Here is a 13566-nt window from a genome sequence, read left to right as displayed (position 1 = left end):
CATGAACCCACGCAACAAGCTACTAAAACCATAAATTGTAGCTCCAAAACCTAAAACCGGAGGTTGCATGTTGTGAAGGTGGATCGGAAGTAGAGGCACATAGAGGGAGAATATAAAGCGGCGACACACAAGGAAGGAGGGGGAAGCGGCGGCGCGCCGAAGAGGGCTGGATCGGATCAGATTATTAGTAGGCAGCAGGTGGAAGGCTAAGCTCTTGTTATTTATGGATGGGAGGGGCTGGGACGGTTTATGGGCCAAACAACCAGTCTATCGCTTTTCCTACACGCCCACCATAATGTGGCACAAAATGATCATTCCGGAGTGACAACTGGAAAATTGGTCTATCTCACCACTAGCTAGTAAACCATAAACCCACGCAACTAGCTAGCCACACCATAAATCGTAGCTCTAAAACCTAAAACCAGAGGTTGCATGTCCCGAAGGTGGATCGGAAGTAGAGGCACATAGATGGAGAATAGAAAGTGGTGACACACAAGGAAGGAGGGGGAAGTGGCGGCGCACCGAAGAGGGCTGGATCGGATCAGATTAGTAGTAGGCAGCAGGTGGAAGGCTAAGCTCTAGTTATTTAGGGCGGGACGGGCTGGTAGGGTTTATGGGCCAAATAACCATCGCTTCTCCCCACGCCCACCATAATGTGGCACAAAATGATCATTCCAGCCCCTCCCGTCCCTAAATTCGTCTAACACACCACTTACTCGGTTCCGTCGGACCATTTTTATCGGTATGACACGACATTTTTGAATCGGCCTAGCATATAAATGCGATGAATAGCCATAATTGCAGGAGGCAGAAGGTGGAAGGCTAAACCGTAGCCATTTTGGACTCCAGAAGCGTTTGCGTGGTTTATGGGCCAAATAACCAGTCTATCAATTTTTCCTACGCCCATCATAATGTGGCACAAAATGATTTAATCTGGACCGACAACTTGAAATTGGTCTAACACACCACTTACTTGGTTCCATCGGACGTTTTAATCAGTACAACACGACATCTTTGAATCGGCCTAGTATATCAATGTGACGAATAGGCGTTATTCGTTTTTCCTTCGCCCACCTAATCATTAGCGGTTAATTGTCCAGTAAACTGTTTTTTAATCGGGTGTTTTTGTTTGCACGGTGATAGTAATGTTGACCAAGGTACAATAAAGCAATTTTGGAACCAACTGCAGAAATTAAAACCCTAACCATCAGAAACAAGGATAAACAGTGTGCATGCAGCCTTTTTTTGGATTACCCATAAACACTAGTGAATCCTACCTAAAATACCCTGAACCATTAAACAGTGAACACACACCCTAACTGCTGAAACCTTAATCTATGGCCGCAAATATTAAATGCTAAACCTTTCAAAAGTTAATCCTGTTAACCCCTCGACATGGATTACAAGATAAAAATGCTTGTGAACCACTTCACTCATGCGCTGGTCCTTTGCAAATTTAATTATCGAAAGCGCCAAGATCTCTGAAAAGAGCAATGTCCCACTAGAGAGGACATCACCACCATGTTAGAACATCAACACTCCATAAAACAGCTCACGAAGGCATCGTGTACACATAGCCACCGTGTGCCAAGTTTGACCACATTTTTTGTTTCTTTTCCAAAATATGCCGGTCCGATCTTCGCCCTTTTCGTAAATCGCATACACCCGTGGCACGGTCAACCAACTTCCCCGTGGAATGCCGTTTCCTCACCCAACACACACATCTCGATGGAATGTCAATGGATAAAAACAATTACATCACCATTGCCAGTTACAAATGCCGCCCCAATATCTAATAACAAGCCATAGTCTGTTAACGAGCAAAAACCCAAACTCTAAACCAAAAACCCACGCAACTAGCTACTAAAACCATAACTCGTAGCTCCAAAACCTAAAACCAGAGTTTGCATTTTGTGAAGGTGGATCGGAAGTAGAGGCACACAGAGGGACAATAGAAAGCGGCGACACACAAGGAATGGGGGGGAAGTGGCGGCGCGCCAAAGAGGGCTGGATCAGATCAGATTAGTAGTACGCAGCAGGTGGAGGGCTAAGCTCTTGTTATTTAGGGACGGGAGGGGCTGGGAGGGTTTATGGGCCAAATATCTAGTCTATCGTTGTTCCCTACGCCCACCATAATGTGGCACAAAATGGTCATTCCGGAGTGACCACTAGCTACTAAACCATGAACCCACGCAAGTAGCTACTAAAACCATAAATTGTAGCTCTAAAACCTAAAACCGGATGTTGCATGTCGCGAAGGTGGATCGAAAGTAGAGGCACATAGAGGGAGAATATAAAGCGGCGACACACAATGAAGGAGGGGGAAGTGGCGGCGCGCCGAAGAGGGCTGGATCGGATCAGATTTTTAGCAGGCAGCAGGTGGAAGGCTAAGCTCTTGTTATTTATGGACGGGAGGGGCTAGGAGGGTTTATGGGCCAAACAACTAGTCTACCGTTTTTCCTACATGCCCACCATAATGTGGCACAAAATGATCATTCCGGAGTGACAACTGGGAATTGGTCTAACTCACCACTAGCTACTAAACCATAAACCCACGCAGCTAGCTACCCACACCATAAATCGTAGCTCTAAAACCTAAAACCAGAGGTTGCATGTCCCGAAGGTTGATCGAAAGTATAGGCACATAGAGGGAGAATATAAAGCGGCGACACACAATGAAGGAGGGGGAAGTGGCGGCGCGCCGAAGAGAGCTGGATCAGATCCGATTAGTAGTAGGCAGCAGGTGGAAGGCTAAGCTCTTGTTATTTATGGACGGGAGGGGCTGGTAGGGTTTATGGGCCAAATAACCATCGCTTTCCCCACGCCCACCATAATGTGGCACAAAATGATCATTCCAGCCCCTCCCGTCCCTAAATTCGTCTAACACACCACTTAATCGGTTCCGTCGGACCATTTTTATCGGTATGACACGACATTTTTGAATCGGCCTGGCATATAAATGCGATGTATAGGCGTTATTCGTTTTTTTCTCCGCTCACCCTGATAACTAGCGTTTAATTATGCAGTAAATTGTTTTTAGTCGGTTGTTTTTTTTGAATGGTGACAGTACTGTTAACCAAGATACGAGAAAGCGGATTTGGAGCCAGCCGCAGAAACAAAATACCCTAACCATTTAACGCGTTGAATATGTATCCTCAGTTTTTTTTCCTCGTACGATAAGTATTGATTTACTGGTCAATTAACTTTTTAAATCGGATGGGTCTTCATTGAGTAGCGATAATCATGTTGACAAAGATATGAGGAAGCGGGTTTGAAACCAGCTGCAGGAGTTAAAAACCCAAGAAAAAAAACATAAATTGTATAAGCGTCACCTTTTTTTACGTTTAAGTACGAACACTAACCCATCATGACCCGGGAACCCCGAACCATTAAACCTTAAACGCGGACCCCCAAATAAGTAAAACTATGAGGCATGGCCCTAAGCAAAAAAAGTATAAATTACATTTTTTTCACTTGATTTAAAGAAAAAAATTATTTGTATTTTTCCTTCTTTTCCAATGACGTTTCGAGGAAAATGGTTGGCACGCAGCGGCCACCACATGCATGCGTGCTCTCTCTTACGCGACATCATGCCATGCCTGTCGCGATCAGCATTGAGAGCACGGGCATTGCCCGACACACAACTCACCTGTCAGCACACCTATCCCACTTGCTTCAATGTACTGTCCGGTGCCGCTGGTCTGTCGCCGCAGCGACGCGGCAGCACGCATTGAACTACCTGTAGCTGTCATCCCAAGGGAGGAATCCACTGTTAATGGTAAAGGTAGCATCCATAGAGGAAAGGCATATGCGCAGTAGCTCGATCGCAATCCAGCAGGAGATCCACACGTGTCAGAATCCTTTCGGCACCTGTGTCCGCCAGCCAGTTGGTGAGTGGCTCCCATGGTCCGGTGGCACCGCCTTGAGTGGTACTAGCTGGAACGGACCCCAAGGGAGCGGTTTCCCCCTCCGAAGATAGTGATTTCCACCGGTCTCCCATCGCCACTGCTTCATGTAATACGTCAAAGCGAAAATAAAACATTTTTTCGTCAATCCCTTTGTTTCGGGCTCAAATATATTGAAAATCGAACACGCCGCAAACACACAGTCTAAAAAAACAGATTATTTAATTTAATGGCAAAAGAACAACAAAGATATAACACTTTTTATTTTTGAAATCGAGCTGAAACGCTCCCGTGCCCACACTGCGTCGGCGTGGGTAAAGCACGCCGCCATTTTTGGCAGGTGAGTTTTTTCTACCACCACCTGAAAAACACTCACTGACGAAGAGCACCACATGGCTCACCCAGATGGCCGGTCAGAAGCATGCAGGAGATGCATGCCTGGTTATTCCCAGCAGGCAATCCGCAATAACTTATATTTACTTTATTTTTTCTCGCAAGACCGCAAAGCGCAGACAGACTATGCATCCACTGATGGGAATTTTTCAACCCAGTGGCCGAAAGTGCACTCCGGCCCATCGAAGCATGCCCCCAACGACACACATACGGCCCATGCATGCATCATTTGCACAACAAGCTTGCATTGCATCGTTTTTTTTGCCACCCTTGTTCAATTATTTCTTTTTTTTTCAACACAGTGGGAGTTTTTCTTGAGCACATCAATTTATTTCTTTGTATTGTTTTCGGCTTTCACTGCTTTTGCAGCACAATTTTTCATCATTCATACGTACAACCTTCTTTTCCCGTCATTTTTGCGCGGCGGGGGGGGGGGGGGGGGGGGGGGGGGGGCAACGAAGAGAATGATTTTTTTGACCAAGGTTAACTCACAATGTGAGACAATATTATGCGCATCAAACAATCTTTTTTCCAACTGACTTCAAACAAAAAATTTAACAATTTTGTCAACATTGAAAGATATGAAATATTAATGAGAATCTTAATAGCTTGCCCACAACACACGATTTTTTTCTAATTGACTTAAGACAGGAAATTAAACAAATGTGTCAACAGCCTGAGATGAGTCGACATCATAAGCAAACAGATAGTGCCAGACACAGTGCACGACCCTCGCTTTTCTAGATGTTCAAATTAGGTATGGCTTCTAACAGCAGAGGGGTCACATAGACAAATGCATACCATCAGGATAACAACGAAAAAAACACTAAAATTTCTGAATTTTCATACTTTCGGGGGGTTGCTGCATGTGTTCTTCCTATGCCCGGTCAAACCACATTTTGAGCAGCGAGGAGATTTCCGGGGCGCCTTTGGCACATCACCCCTTGCAGGGCATGTCGTGCTCTTGTGCCCCTGAAGTCTGCATATTGAACAAAACCTAGTCCTCTTTGATGGTTGTTCATATGGAGCCTTGTCACGGCTGGTTGTAGGGCGCCCAGCCGGCCGCTTCTTTGATGCAGCTGGGAACACATCCGATCCCTGTGAAATGGTGTGCTCAGACTCAGGTCGACCAAAGTGCTGCTTGTTACCAACGCCGGAACCCGCTGAATCTGCGGCCAGCTCCTTATCAAACAACCCAAGTCCATCCCTCACAGCAGCAACTGGCTCCAGCTGCACTTTGACATGTCGCAGTTTTTCCTCAGCAAGAGCATATGCTTCCACATTGCTGTCACCTAACTTAACAACATCCAGCGCCAAGAGGTATAAAGTGTTGTGTCGGCGAGAGGAATACTTGAGCGGCCCATGATCCTTTTGGTAGCGCAAATACTCTGGCGGCAGTATATCTGTCGCGTCTTTTGTCCATCGCTTCAGCACATGCTTCACAGGGAGCTCACGCAGTTTTAGGTGTATCATCACCTAAAAACCAGCATCCATGAAAAATAGAGTCATTATTCCGGTGCTTTTAAAACTATCTATAGCAAATGTAGGGAGCTTGTCGCGATTTTTAGAAAAAAATATTGCAATTAAGGAAGAGGATGTGCGATAACTCACCTTAAGTGCATGGCTGCACACCATTCCATAGTGCTCAGACGTCCCACACTCACACTTGAACTCGTCGGCTGCCTCGCTCACAGTGATCACAAACTCGTTCTTGCACCATTTTTCCTTTGACTGAAATTTGATGTGCCTAGCAATGTACTCCAAGCGTGGCTTGACTTCTATTAGGTCATAAGATCCACATCCATACAACACTTCACCAAATTTCTCAAACATTGTCCTGATGTACACCTCCGACGCATGTACCTCAATTGGGATATTTTGCTTCAGGACAACCCCACCCTGCAAATGATGATCATATAACAAAAGATTTTTAGTATTCGTTAATCACAGTTGTTTCTTATGTTATAGGGACCAATTGCATCTCACCAGTTTTGTCCTTTTCTCTTGGTAACTTTCTTCGGAATCGCGGTCAAATTGCATCTTCTCATATTGCCTGATGAACAAGTGCATGGGGCACCCCAGTGGCACATATCCTTTCAGAAGGTGGTTTGCACTCTCGCTTCATTGCGTGCTTGTCATTTTCGCACGGAATACACCCATAAATTATGGCTTTGCCCACTTCCCCCTCACCTCATACAGCTGGGTCAGGAATGCATTTTTTTGTAGCCCATATTTCTCCAACATGCAAGCCCACCCATTCTCGAACTCATCAATACTAACTGCGTGGTGGACTAGTTTGCTGCTCTGGCTTGAATTCACTCCCCTTTGCAAGCAGTGCTCCAAGGCTCTCCTTTGCTTTCTTCAGTACATGCCATTTGCACCAACGATGTACAGTCCACGGCATCACGTCAACTATTGCAATTTCCATCGAACGAGCTTGGTATGTATCAACAATATAGAAAATCAAGCAAGAGCATTAAACTTTTATACCTATAAGACGGATCGCAGCATATTGATGTAAATCAATGCGCAGTTCTTTTTCTGTTTTTACGCAGGCTGTGTTACCTGTTAAGATAGTTTTAGGCTGTGGCGCTGCTAGCATTTGGAAGAACTCTGTGAATATCCACTTGAAAGTCTCCACCTTCTCATCACTCATCAGTACACCTCCAAAAATGACACTCTGGAAATGATTGTTAACACCAACAAATAGGCCAAATGGCATGTCGTACAGGAATGTCTTATAGGTCGTATCAAATGTCACAACATCACCGAAACACTTGAACTGCTCAATGCCTCTACCAGTTGCCCACATCAGTGTCTTAATTCTGCCCTCGGTGTCCACCTGGACACTGTATTTAAATTCTGGGTCCTCTGCCCGCATGTCGTTGAACACATCTATGGTTTTTGTTGCATCATTTAGCGACTGTTCCTGGTTCAGTTTTTCACATAGTGTTTTTAAGGACCGTTTCGTGAATGGCACGTCCCTAATCGTGCCAAAAAAACTCCCTACAACACTATACACCTTGCTAATGCTGATATTATTCTCTCTCAACTGCTTAACCAGGTCCCTCGTATAGGTATCTATGTGTCGGTGCGACTTCCAGTGCAATTTCTCTCCACAAATGACAGATAAAGCATGGTTGTGCTCGGACTTGTGCTCACATACATACCATCCACCATCATCCGACCTCAGCAGTCTTATCATGGCATTGCAGCCACACCTCGTTGACCGACTGTTGGCCTGCAATGGCTTACCCTGCAGGAAACAAGCATGCAGACAAGAGACATGCCAATTTTTTTAGTAAATATATGTGACAGAAGCATCAAAATACAAGAGAATGTTGTTCTGCCTAGTTACTCACCGCACAGGCACACACTATCTCTTGCATGCACTTTTTCTGGTGTACATTCAAACGGCTTTTTGCATAGCGGACACCAAAACCGACCTCCCATGAATACAGATTGTAAAACTCGTAGCCCTCTTCGACAGAATCAAAGCTAGTCCCAATAGACGGATTGACAACATTTCTAGATTTTTTATCGACAAATGCACGGACAGAAGCTTCAAGGGCAGTCATCCTCGAAGAGCTAGGCTCCCTCACATCAGCCACTTTCCCAACTCTAACCCTGCAAAGAATGGCACACAACCCAATCAGATTCTAATTGGTTTGAAAGAAAAGCAAATACAGTGGCGACCATAATATCGCTGCCCATAGATGACACAGGAGATGGTTATGGTGTCTTGAACATAGCTATACATTTATCATCAAGCAATTCACAAAAAATCACTTGTACCGACCAAAAAAAGAAAACAAGAGATGGTTATGGGTTTTCTTTTTTCAGTCTGCAAAATCATTCATTATCTGTAATCTGGGCACGCTAGCCACGGCTTGAAATCGAACATAGCATATCCTGCATCTGGGGCATGAACGTCCTGGTGCTACTAGATTACTGTACTTTTTTCAGATATTTACAATACTCATATACTTCAGTAATTTTCAGGTTTTGGTCCAGCGACTAGTAAGACAAGCCATGAGATGAACAGCATCACAGCAAATCTATTAGCCAAACCGATAGGCATAAATTCTAGATCAGGGCAAAATCATTAAAACGCGAAGAGGCTAAAAGTTCAGGGAACGGTAAAATTACCTCTTGGTCCAACAAGACTGATTTGCGTTTGACACTGCGACGCCCTCTTCGACTGTATCGTTATCCTCGACGCCAGATGCAACTTCTGTATCGCCTATCTCGCAGGAGTCGCCCACACCTTCGCCGCCAAGATCAGACGAGCCGCGCCCCCTCCGAGTGAGCATTGTTTCACCCGTATCCTCGCGCCCTTCATAATCCTTCAGTCCTCCGACTAGCCCCATCGGCAGAGAAGAAGACAAGACCTCGTCAGCGTCAGCACTCCAACTGGTGCCGCCACCAGGCAGGTCCACGCCGGCAACTAAATCTCGTAGGACGTCACCGCCGTCCAAGCGCGGCACGAGCCTGCGAAGGCAGTTAAGAGGATAGCCAGATCTGACTCTTATAAGAACAAGACGGGGGGAAATTACAGTCCAAAATCGAAATCCAGTTCACAAAACCACACCCATCAGCGGAAACTTTGGCGCGAAATAGGAATTTTTAGAGAACTTTACCCAGCTCCAGAATCCTCGAAGAAGAACTCCATGCCGTCCATGGCGAGAAGCGGCGGTCACCTGGCCCGGTTCTAGTGCCCATGCACGACCACAGACGGCTTAATGGTCGTCGCTGTGGTTGGACAGGCCCAACAGATACATTTATTTCCCGAACCACCCCCACCTGCTCCCAGGCCGCGTAGTGGGCCATTTTTCAAAGCCGCCCAGGTAGCACATCTCGTGCGTGCGAGGCGGGGCCGAAATCGCTGGCCCACGTACAAATTGTGAACATGACTATGCGGCACATCTGTATACGCACTAAATAGGTCTCGTATATAGTAAAAACAGCAGCCATCACGCATCGCAGCACCAAGACGACCGCTCCAGATAGCGGCCTCCATGCAGCTCGTCCACCAAAATGCCCCTCTCGCCCATAACACCATATTTTTCTCAACATGCAAGCATGTCACCTCAACATTCAACATGCATGAGTAAATGATCACCTCAACTTGCGACCATGCATAAGAAAAAGACACCTCAAGAATTTCCATTCTATTATGATATTTATATCATGCAAAATATTCAAACATATAATTATATGTATCATTAGTTTTAATTTTCATGTTATTACTCCAAATATTCATGTTTCATACAATCAGTTCTCATTGAAATAAAGAGCTCTCGATATCAATTGTATCCAAGGCGGCGACAGAACACACGAAGGAAATCAAGTCCATGCTGATACTGGTATCACGGAGGATATGGCTGGAACGAAACAACAGAATCTTTAACAACAAAATTTATGTGGCGGCAACCACACTACAGGAGATCCGAGGAGATTTGTAAATGTAGAGACTGGGGGGTGCGAACTGCATGTTGTCGCCCTTCGGGGACCCAGGCTGAGAGATTTTTCCGTCCTTTTTATACCCCCTTTTTTCAGCTTTCTCTGAGTTTTTTCTCTTTATGACCTCCATGGTCAATGTACATACTGCTCACTGCCTATCATAATAAAAAGTCCAGCTGTTATTGGTCTCCCTTAAAAAATATATATTTCAAAATATTCTTGCAACAAGGTGTATCATCTAGTTACATAAAGTCGTGAGCTTAAGGGCATTTCTAACCGATACCCTAAAAGTTAGTGGAGTAAAAGTTGAAGTAAAGTTAGTGGAGTAAAATTTTACTCCACTAACGGTGACCGCACCTAGCCGATCCCCTGTAGTTAGTGGAGCAAAATCAAATTTGTGGCCATTTTGTATACTAGTCACACAAACACAATCTCTACACAATACATATCTTAAAATTATTCAGATTAAAGCATGGATAGCAATAATCGTTATAACATAAAGTTTCATCACCGCGTTTTTCAAATTTAAACAATGCCAAGTTCACCCAAAATACATCACTTCAAACACAATGTTTGATTCAAAATCACCACAAACATAACATGTATATGTTGTGGATCGAGCCAATCTTTGGCATGCACCACCACCCTCTCGGTCACCACCACTCAAACGATGTCCTCGGCAAAGAAATCAACCTCGACATTCTCTCGTCCACCATCACCACCACCCCACCCTCTAGGCCACCATCACCACCCCCTCGGCCACCACCAACATTCCGAAGAGAGGCCAAGATTTCTCCACAAGTGAGATCCCAATACTTTCTTGCGGTTTCATCAATTTTGTTTGGATTCATGAACATGATAGCATGCTCTTCGGCCTTCTTTGCATCAAGAATCATCTCCTCCTCAAGTGCAAGCCTGCACTCCTCAGCCTTCAACTTTCTCTCTTCTTCCGCAAACTTGGTATTCCACTTAACATCCTCGAAGGGCTTGAGCTCATTCCACCTCGCCATCTTGTCTTCTTTGCATTTGGCCGCCAACACCTTATTGGTCTCAATCATTGCCACAAGTTCATCCTTGTAAGTGCCACCGAATGCATTCATCTTGTTTCTTTCTTTTGCAATCTTATTTCCTTTCGGTCTATTGTTGGCATCTTCATCAACCTCGTCGTCGTCCTCAACGGATATGATCAACCTTGACCTCTTCGGAGTGGTCTCCACAATTCTTTGGATCCACTTCTCATTCCTGCATAGCTCTTTGTAGCAATGATGCAAAGTGAAGGGCTTGTGGCCGAACTTGGTGTTCCAATGCTTGAATAGCTCTTGGATGCAGGGGCCATACTCCGCCACCTGCACCACTCGGTGGAGCATGGTTCACTTGGTCGATGCAACCGGACCATCGGTTCAATTGATCATGGATGGTGCTCCAACGATGCCCAAGCGAACCTTGTGTACAGCTTGATCACACGTCCAAAGAGATGCTATAGTAGTTGATGATCCTCTCCCAAAACATGGTCTTGGTTTGATCCGTTTCGATCGTTGCATCCATGGAGATGGCACACCAAGCGTCGCAAAGTGCAAGGTCCTCCTTTTGGTTGTATTTTGGGTGCGGCTCCTTGAGGCCTTGGTGCTTGCTTCAATCACCTCCACCACCTCCTCCTCGGCCACCACCTCTTGGACATCCTCCTTAGCCTCCTCCGTGTCTTGGGTGGCCGAATGATCCCAAAACGAGTCATAGTTGAGATCATCAAGGCCAACGGTGGCCAAGGACTCCAACGATGCAAGGAATTCGGTCGTATTCATCTCTGTTGTACAATGTCAAAGCAAGCACTATAAACAATTACTACCGATCATGAACAATCACCATCGAATACCAACGGGACACGATGTTTTATTTTTACCTTGTTAACATTTCATCGAGCACTTGGTGGCTGCGTTTTTTGTTGTCGGTTGCGGCTGCCACTCGCCCCGGGGCAGTCGCCGTAGGGGAAGCTGGAGTTGCCACATGAGGCATAGGCTTTGCAGGAGGCGCCGACGCGGTCTTCTTCGTCTTCTTCTTGGCGGCCGCCTCGACGAGCGCCGCCTCCGCTGCCGGCTTTCGAGCCTGTTTGCCTCTGGTAGGTGCGGCAGGAGGGTGGCGTGCCATTGTCGGAGACACGGTGACCACCCCGGACACCATTGGCGCGGTTGGATGCGGAGCTAGGACCCGACGGTTCTTTGTCATTCCCAAACTTTTTTTGGCACCAGTAGCATCGCGCGTGGGTGGTTTCCGGCGGTGAAAAGCCGGCGTTGGTGTCCGGCAGGGTGAGCGGGAGCGGGGGGGGGGGGTGGTTGGTTATGCATTTCGACCGGCTCAAGGGTCATCGGTGGCGATGGCGGGGGCGGGAGGCAGTGCGGCGCGGGAGGGCGAGAGGGAGTTTTACTCGACCGCCGCACGATGAAGTATATTTAGGAAAATCTTGGGGGGGGGAGTTGGAGTAAAAATTATAGCCCGTTAACATTTTTAGGGGATCGGGTAGGTCCACCATAAGGGAGTAAACCAAAAAATTTACTCCCTTATGGCCATATTGGGGATCGGTTAAAATGCCCTAAAGTAGAGAGTTAGCCCACAAGCACCCGCAATGGAGGCGAGCGTACAAATATTTAGGACATATAATTAGCATATTAAGATCCATCATGAAATATACTTTCATCTTGTTTATTTGGTTTCATAGATGTTGTGAGGCTCCACTATAAACTTACAATATAGGCAGGTGAAGCATATTTTCTTTTTATATATTTAACCAAAAAAATATTATCAATCTATGATGTTGCCTGTTGACCAAGGATTTGGCCAGGTCACTTGTATGGACTTATGAAAGAATAATATCTAATTTCACCCATCACGCTTAGGATCTCATGAACGAGGAGGGCCAACACCGGTTCCTCGATCTTCCTACTGGAGGCATGATCATGACTTTCATTCATTCATTCATCTAATTCTTTGTTATGCTGTGGAATGGAACCACTAGCACCCAATGGATTTTTAGTCATTTTATTCAAAGATTTATAGTCCTTTTACCAACTAGTCAGAACTAATATTGATCTATTGTATTATGTTTTCTCTTTGTCAGCTAGCACAATTTGGATTTCAAGTCCAATGCACTAACATTTTTTAGTTTTCTTGCTCTTGCTCAGGGCTTTGACCATGTCACCCGAACAATTTCAATACATACGGCACAAGACGATTACACATATATATTGAGGTCGGAATGGGATCAGATTTCTTTACGTCTCACCATAGTGCCTGGTTTGTTAAGAAATAATCGGCCATCCTTGGCAAGGGATCATTCACTTTACATGATTCTCAGATCAAGGGAATATGAAAAAGTAAAGGGTTCGATGTGCTACCCCTTCCAATCCTTACAAAATTTCTATAAGGTCTAGCCAGATGCTACAAGTCCTAAACAATTAAGTCAATATGGACACAATCCTAATGATTCTAGTACCTCTATACCTTTAGAACGAATGCTGAACATAAAAGAATAAATCTCGTGGGTGGAAATCTCGTAGGAATCCTCTAAACCAAATGAGTGCTAAATGAGACACCGGCTAAATAATTCTTCTTAATTTGAAATTGACTTACTACTACAAGGGAAAGGCGTGTCTTCTTAATTTGAATTTGACTTACTACTAGATGGGAAAGGCGTGTGTTGCTGCGCTCACTCCATTATAACCTAAAAAAATGATGATTTGGTCGGTAGAAAAATCAGAAACATATTCATCGTCAAGGCTTGTTAACACAAACTGTTATATTATACGTAACAGAG

The 13566-nt window shown here is 45.3% G+C and overlaps 1 protein-coding gene and 1 pseudogene across 1 annotated transcript; both read right to left on the bottom strand.

The window, feature by feature from the left end:
- Window positions 1-4907: 4907 nt before the first annotated feature.
- On the bottom strand, window positions 4908-9082 carry LOC123103222 (protein FAR1-RELATED SEQUENCE 5). Its single transcript, XM_044524734.1, has 7 exons — window positions 8939-9082; window positions 8448-8789; window positions 7661-7925; window positions 6864-7554; window positions 6285-6734; window positions 5910-6197; window positions 4908-5774 (listed from the first exon to the last, which is right to left on the bottom strand). Exons 1-5 carry the CDS (start codon window positions 8977-8979, stop codon window positions 6574-6576), a joined length of 1500 nt encoding a protein of 499 aa, XP_044380669.1. The 5' UTR covers window positions 8980-9082; the 3' UTR covers window positions 4908-5774; window positions 5910-6197; window positions 6285-6573.
- Window positions 9083-10316: 1234 nt separating this feature from the next.
- Window positions 10317-11560, bottom strand: LOC123101306 (uncharacterized; annotated as a pseudogene).
- Window positions 11561-13566: the final 2006 nt, after the last annotated feature.

The sequence above is a fragment of the Triticum aestivum genome, chromosome 5A, assembly GCF_018294505.1.
Source record: "Triticum aestivum cultivar Chinese Spring chromosome 5A, IWGSC CS RefSeq v2.1, whole genome shotgun sequence".
In the NCBI taxonomy this organism is placed as follows: Eukaryota; Viridiplantae; Streptophyta; class Magnoliopsida; order Poales; family Poaceae; genus Triticum; species Triticum aestivum.
Note: the sequence above shows the minus strand (reverse complement) of the source record. Positions and strands in the feature narration are given on the sequence as shown.